At 39.6% G+C, this 7669-nt stretch overlaps 1 protein-coding gene across 3 annotated transcripts in view; it reads right to left on the minus strand.

The window, feature by feature from the left end:
* LOC139993127 (ATP-sensitive inward rectifier potassium channel 12) overlaps positions 1–5643 on the minus strand; it is a 60351-nt gene extending 54708 nt beyond the window's left edge. For 2 of the 3 annotated variants that reach the window (XM_072014583.1, XM_072014582.1), the window contains exon 1: positions 4234–5643. In XM_072014583.1, coding sequence (XP_071870684.1) covers positions 4234–4514 — 281 coding nt within the window. In that variant the 5' untranslated portion in view covers positions 4515–5643. Of the gene's footprint in view, positions 1–3281; positions 3846–4233 lie in introns of those variants that run through there. The other variant, XM_072014589.1, reaches the window with a different exon arrangement.
* Positions 5644–7669: the final 2026 nt, after the last annotated feature.

Genomic DNA, 7669 nt, shown 5'->3' on the forward strand with positions numbered 1-7669 from the left:
AGTACAAATACTAAGCAACAAGTACTAAATACAAATAACGAGTAACAAATAATAAATACAATTGGTAAATTGATTTTGTATGTAATTGATTGGTAAATGGTAAATTGATTTTGACAAAATTGATCCTGTGCGTTAATAAGTACAAATACTAGGCAACAACTACCAAATACAAATAACGAGTAACAAATAATAAATACAATTAGTAAATTAATTTTGACAAAATTGATCTTGTGCGTTGCACAGTGATAAGTACAAATATTAACTAACCATTAGTTAATACAAATAACGAGTAATAAGTAATAAACTGATTTTGTGCTTTGTGTGTAATATAGGCATCGATATACAAGTAATAAATACAAGTAACAAATAATAAATCGGTTTTGATCAAATTCATTTTGTAGATTGTATCCTCCTTATAAAAATATAAGAAGCGATGTGTTTTCAACTATCGGTAATTGACCTGCTTAAACAGATCCGCTTCGTAAATCGGTATAAATGAAATGCAACAGGAGGAACAGAAATTGTTCTACTAAAGGATTAGCCGAGAGTAAATAGATCAGATTTTTCAGGTTCTAGGTAAGAACCAGTTGAACTCGAGACATTTACCACACCTCATCTGTTTCTCTAAGATAGTAGTTCCGTTAGAAAGAAGGAATTCAAAGGCAGTAAAATATGGACAGAAGCTATGGACTTAAGTATGGAAACTTTCACACACTAATTAAAACGGATGCTAATTCCGCGCAATAATTCTTGTAGATAGACCTGCCACTATAATGAAGAACGCTAGGTAGGCCTAAGTTAACCAAAGATACATGCTGTTACTTACGTGACCTATTGCGTATTAAAACCCATTCCTCGCTCAGGATTAAGGCCACCAATTGTGCAAATATCGTTGAACCTATGATAATCCAAAGCAACTAGCAGAAAATTTAGCATCGACTTTACCGTTAAGGCCCTTAATTGCTACAAACATCTTTCAGGTGGAAAAGTTCTTTACTAGTATTATTATTCATTCAGACGAAACATGAGAATCGGGTTTTCCTATGTTAAATCAGTGTTATAATCTTAAACGAAATAGAGAATCGACTGATTCGTGGGCTCGATCATCGTATCGTAACGGGAATTTACGACTGTGGTTGGCGCGTTATACCGTGAACGCGTCTCTCCGCGAAGCGGATGGACAGATACTTATTCATTTTTTTAAATTTAAAGAAGCGCTTATATATCTTATAAAAGAGTTAGTTTACTTATACGACGCGATAGTTCGTACGATATGATATAATAAGCCATAATATACGTATAAAAAGAGATCTCCTGCTGTAGCATGTAACATAGTATCTCTTTAATCAAATTTCGTAGCCTCTTCGATCTAATTATATTCAATTGAAGAGGGAATTTTTTTTATCACGAGGCCAACTACATTGAATGTGTATTATACTTTTCACGTTATATAAATTATCCATTTCTGAAGATTTACATTTCTCATAAATACACAAACATTTTAGTCTAATAATTCCTCTGCCATCATAAAGGAGTGAACAATCAACATTTCTGACCAACAAAAACAAACTGACTCTTTGTATGCAACACAGTGCGATTAATCTTCAAAGTTCGAACAAAACCATTCGTACGACGCGAGGGCGGAGGAAGAAACCGTATGGTACCGATACGTTGCTTAACAAACATCTCGATTAACCTCAAGCGAAACGTCATGGTTTTTATGGTGCGCGCGTACACGGCCAACGACGCCGGCGTCAGGATTATCTGTTTGAGGCGTCTTCCGCAATTAGACGGTTCTATTCTCGTCCCGAAAAGCAGGATTTCTGCCGATCGTGGCAGGGAAACGGGAACGACGCTATTTTCGCGGGGTCGCGAGCCACGTATTGTGATCCAGTTTTCACGACGAACGACGACGCGTCGCGTCGCGTGTATTTTCGACGGCGCCGCCGAAAATCGCGTTGCGTCTTCCACACGCAATTATCGCTATTCTCCGATGGATCCTCGGAAGATCGGTTCCAGATGGATTCCCCGCTGCCTTCGATGGCCGTGTGAATTATTTTTGTTTTTGCCACGTTCGAGTTTCGTGACGTTGAAGGCGGAACGTTTCTAATGTGCAATAAGTTATCCGTGCTTTGGAGGATTCAACGAGAAGATTATCGTAAAGCATACGATTCAATAGAATTTGTATAGTTTTATCTGTATCAGGTATAACAGGTCTACGTCTAATAGTTTCCAAATTATCCCTCTATGGAGATGTTCTTACAAGTTTTCGAGAAAATATGCTTTTCGGAATTTTTTTTGGGGGGGGGGAGGGGTCCGAATTTCCTAGCTGCTAAGTTGTAAAATTTATGGTGCGAACTTCATCGAGAGCTAAATTAACAATACCCCAAGTGCTTAATGATTTTGCTCTAAAATAAACATGTGGTATCAGTCAGCAACACCAGAAGATATGCGCCCACGAGGGTACACAATTACGAGATTAGAAAGAATAGATTGCCCGCCCATAAAATCCATAGAAAGAAGGTAGACCCTGGTTCAACCAATCAGTTGCAACCTGACTTATTATTGATCTGAAATTTAAGGGCCACTTGTATTCTCTCCTACTGTCGATGAAAAGACGTACCGGTCAAATATTTTCAAAATACGTTTTTGGAAAATTTCATCGAAACGTTCAGTAGAAAAATATTTCTTGTTAGTACGTGCATTCTCTGAGTGACCTCTGAATGATTTCTACGTTTTACTCGACGCTAGAACTAGGGACGACCAACGTGTAAAACTTGTATCGTTCGAATCAAATCGAAAAGTGTACGAACAAAATCTATAACACGAAAAAAGGAACAAGCTTCGTTTACAGTTGTACACTGTTGTAAACCTGTAGAATTTTTATGAAATATTACGAATTAGTTATTTAGACCGCTTCAGACTTTGCATTGTTACATAAGTTTTTTACTATTCAAATTCGTAAAAAGAGTCCACTTAAAATGTGTAAAATGTCTATGAAGAATTATGGACTGATTATTTTTATTATTCTAGCGATTCTAGCTTTTTATCAATTTTTAGTTCTCCTTTTGTTTGACGATCTTTTTGATATCTTCCAAAAATTTCTTTTGCGTCGAATCGCTCAAGCAGTTTGGTTTCTCTGAATATTTCGCGATTCCAACAGAGGAAGGACGAGATTATCGTAAAGAGAGCTCGCTAACTGCATCGTTGAAAGTTACGATATTGCTCGCCAAGCTCTCATCCACCTATATCTCTCGTGAAAACAGTAAAGGTATACTTACAGAAAATTGAGAAAAACGGGAATTCTGGCTTTTCTTAAAAAATCCTGCGTTTCCATATTTCGAGTTTGACCAGGAATGTTTTCCTTCTTTTGAGACACTTGCGATTTTACATTTTTACTGTTAACGCGAGTGGTTAGACGTGGTTACGAGTATAACGAACACTGACCAATCGTCGGTAAGTTTTGCAATTTTTCGTTAAATTAGGTAATTAAGATAAATATCGTTATTTCTATTTCGCTTAAATAGCTCGTAGAGAATAGTTTAAGTATATAGGCCCAAGTTCAGTGCCGGATGTATAGATATGTACAAATCTCCGCATATATACGAAAAGATATTTTTAACGTTCTTCATACTCTTGCAACAATTTCGTGCAACGTTATTTTTCAATTATATCACTCGAAGCAGAACGTAGATACAAGGAAGAAAAATTAGAAAATTCGTTTGTTCGAGGAAGGATCTCCTCTTCGAAGCTAATTCAAATTATGAATTAATTTCCTACAAAATTATACGTCAACCATAAATAAATACGTATTATCGAAACATTTTAAAATACTAGCGTGCGATCCCATGAGCGATACAAAAGTTAAAAAATCCATCTGACCAGTAGAGGATCAATTTTTGTCTTCGGGCCGATCCAAGCTATAAATTTCGTTCTGTATTATTTAAAAAATCTCATAAACTAGAATATATACATGGAAAGAAGTTAAGAAGTCCACCTGCTCAGTGGAGCACTACTATTTTCCTTGGAATTGATCCAAGTTACCAACTAATTTCATACATAATATTATCCTTCAGTCGCATAATTTAAATATTCTTACGATATATACACGTTTAAAATATATAATAAAAAATGTATAATATAATATAATAATAATAATAACAATAATGATAATATAATATATCTGTATATCACCGAATAAGAGATGAATAAAAAAGAAATATAGAAAATGACCTGCTTAGTAAAGGGCCGGTCTCTCCCTTGAAGCTGATCCTGCTGAATGTCCTTCTCTGAAAGTTGCTGAGAATGCCGCGTTTCTGCTTCTCGTTGTTGCCTCTTCCGGCCTCGTCCGCGGAGTCATCGCACACTTTTATTGCAACCGCGGTCGTAGGAACCGTCGAGTTCACCAATAACTCGTCCAATGGCACTGTATTGTTGTCGGTGGCGATCGTATGCTCGTCCGATTCCTCGTTGGTTCCTTCTTTCGTCAGAGAACCCTTTTCAGTCATGAGCATTTCGTTCAACGATCTCGATTTCCCTCCCGTGTCTCTTTTCTTCTCCTATTCAGAGTTTCTTCGCCAAATTCACCGACGCGGTACAAAGAAGAATTTCATGCCACGTTCGAACAGAATCTCTAGAAACCATCGGTTCCTCTGTCTAAGCAGTGGTTTCCACGATATTCAAAGAGACCGCAGAAATCTTCGGCGGCTCTGTTGAAACGCCGTATTACCCCGGAAAAAGTCAAAGAGGCTCTAGAAAGCATCGATCCTTTCGTTAAAGCGCCGAATCTCACAAAGCTCAATGAGGATGATAGAAATTTTCACTGATTCCGCAATGTTCAAAGGTGCTGCATGGATCTTTGAATTGTCTGTTGGAACGCTCTGTATAAATTCAAGGAGAATCTAGAAATCATCGATCTTTCCATGAAGAGAAATTAAAAATTCAAATCTAGAAATTTCCGACTCTTTTAATTATCGATTCCACGATATTCGAACTTTAGAAATCGACGATTTTTTTGTCAAGGCATTGACTGATCGGCGATCGTGTTGTATCAACGGCGACGAGAATCTTCTTTTTAGAATTTGGAAATCTATCGAACCACTGGATCCGACCACGTCCGAAGAGAATCCAGAAATGGGCAATTCGTCTTACCAATTAATTTTGTCTCCTTTGCAAACGTTTCTCGCTTATCTTCTGCCAAATCATCGTACGAGAACCTCATCGAAGATTTAGAGTGACAGATTTTTGAATACCATTGAACGACGAGATACGAGACGGTTGTTATCCGTGATCATGAAGTTTCTACGATGATTTTTGTCGCCAGCGTGACTGATTCATAGATTATAAATCGAACGATAATCTGAAACACGTTTCTCAACGACTAGCACCATCGCGTTGTACGTCAATTGAATTTACGATTCGCCACGAACACCACTCACCTCTTCCCAGCGAAATCATTTCCAGTCATTTTTCTATTTCATAACCATATTTCCTGAGTACGACGTGTATATACAATTTTCTACCGTCAAACCGGTCAGCACCGTCAATTATATTTGTTGGATTTAGAATAGAATCGTCGATAACACCATCGTACTGTCGCACAGGTTCGTTGTACAATTACGTTTTAAAGAAACGTTCTTTCATTTGCAATGCAAAACGAATACTTTTTAGATTCACAGTAGTGTCCCGGGTTTCACGGCCACGTTAAAACGTCGTACGATTTCTCGTACAACCGCGACCGTATATACATACGCTATCATTTATTCTCGTCCCGTTTCGTCATCCTTATCACTGTTCCGCATCCGTCGACCACGATCACCATGATAATAAAGTTGCTATTCACATTTGCGTGGAAATATTTTGACGAATAAAAAAGGAAAATTAATTTCCGTTGCTGATTCTGTACAATTAAGTTTCGCTGTGGATACTTACATGTACTGTTCGTCGCAAGTGAACGATAGCACGTCGATGGAACACAGGGAACAAGAACCGTTCCTCGACACGACGATTCTCAGATCGACAAAGAAAGAGAAATTTAATTAACTTGCGTACACCGATTAATGTATCGAGTTCCGATGATAATGTGTGTAATTGAAGTTTCTTCGGTGAAGATAGCACCTTGACTCGCAACTAACGAAACGAGTAACAAAAGCACTTGCGTGACGATCCTCGGCTTGATAAAAGAAAAAGCCTCTAATTTTACTAATTCACTGTCCTACAATGTATTAAGTTTCACTTTGAATAGTTATACAACCGGTCCGAGGTACCTCTTCGTCACGACTCAACGATAGCACGTTGGTGTGGAGCAAACGAAGCGAGCAACAAGCGTATTTGTCCAGTTGTCGGCGTTTCCGTGCGCAGATTGCACGCTATTTCCAGCAACCGGGTACACGGGGCCGGCTCGCGATCATCCTCGTTCCGAGGATCATTCATAATTCTTCGCGACGGGTTCTCCTCTCCTTCTCTGCTCTGACGTTCGCCTAAGCACCGGCAAAGTGTGCACCACGTCCTGCACGCGTTGCATAAGAATTTCCTCGCGAGTCACGCGGTTTCGTATCGACGAACGCGATCTTTTCTCCTTCCTGACGGGTTTTATGATGTTCCAAATGGATCTAGAAATCCTCCTCGACCACTGGATTACGCGATATTTCAACAAGATATAGAAACGAACAATTTTTCCAACCACTGGATTTTCTATCCGCTAGTCGTATGTTCTAAGTGAACCTGCGAAGTTTCCGTTAAAATATCGGACAGTCGGATCTTGCTTCTTGATAATGACGATCATTCTTCTAGTTCTGCTGAATTTCACGTTGAGAATAATTTAGAAACAGCACCTCGATGGTATTCAAGAATCATCTAGACATCTGTGGTCTCTTTTTAGAAGCGCTACGATGTTGGAAGAAGATCTAGAAATCAATGATCCCTTTCTCCAAGCGCAGCACTTCACTAGCCTTCGGAAAGAATTTAGAACTCGATAATTCGTCTATCCGAGCGACGTTCTAATCGAAAGAGGATTTAGAGATGGACGATACGTTCTTTTAGACGTGGGATTCCAGGATATTGGAAAAGCATCCAGAGATCGAAAATCCCATCTTCGAAGCGCTGGATTCCGTGATGTCCGACGCGAGTCCAAAAATTGTTCAGCCTACTGTCCAAGTTCAAAGTGGATCGAGAAATCGTCGAGGCGCTGAATTCAGGATCCACGAACTCGTCGATCAATTCCACAAAGTTCCAAGAACGTTCTCTCCTCTTCGATTCTCCTGTCTGGGTTCCACGATACTCGACAAGCATACAAAAATCGTCGATCTGCCTGCCAAAGCGTCGAATTGCACAAAGTCGAAGGAGGATCTAGAAATCATCGATCCGTTCTCTGTCGAAGCACCGAGTTCCAAAAGGTTTCAAGAGCATCCAAGAGTCGTCGATCTTTGCGTCGAGGCGCGTTGGATTCCACGACGTTCGAACGAACCGGAAAATCGTTCGAAGCGCGAAAGTTAGACGAGGTACGAGGAGGATCTAGAAATCGTGGATCCTCTGTTCGAAGCACTGACCGATCGGTGGCTCGTGGTCGGCGAAAACTCGCTCGGAACCTGTCAACGCGAGAACCACTTCTGAGATTGCGTGCGCCGCGGTATAAGCGAAAATAATCCACGCACACGCGCGCGCGCGGGCG

Source organism: Bombus fervidus, chromosome 12 (genome assembly GCF_041682495.2).
Source record: "Bombus fervidus isolate BK054 chromosome 12, iyBomFerv1, whole genome shotgun sequence".
Classification (NCBI taxonomy): domain Eukaryota; kingdom Metazoa; phylum Arthropoda; class Insecta; order Hymenoptera; family Apidae; genus Bombus; species Bombus fervidus.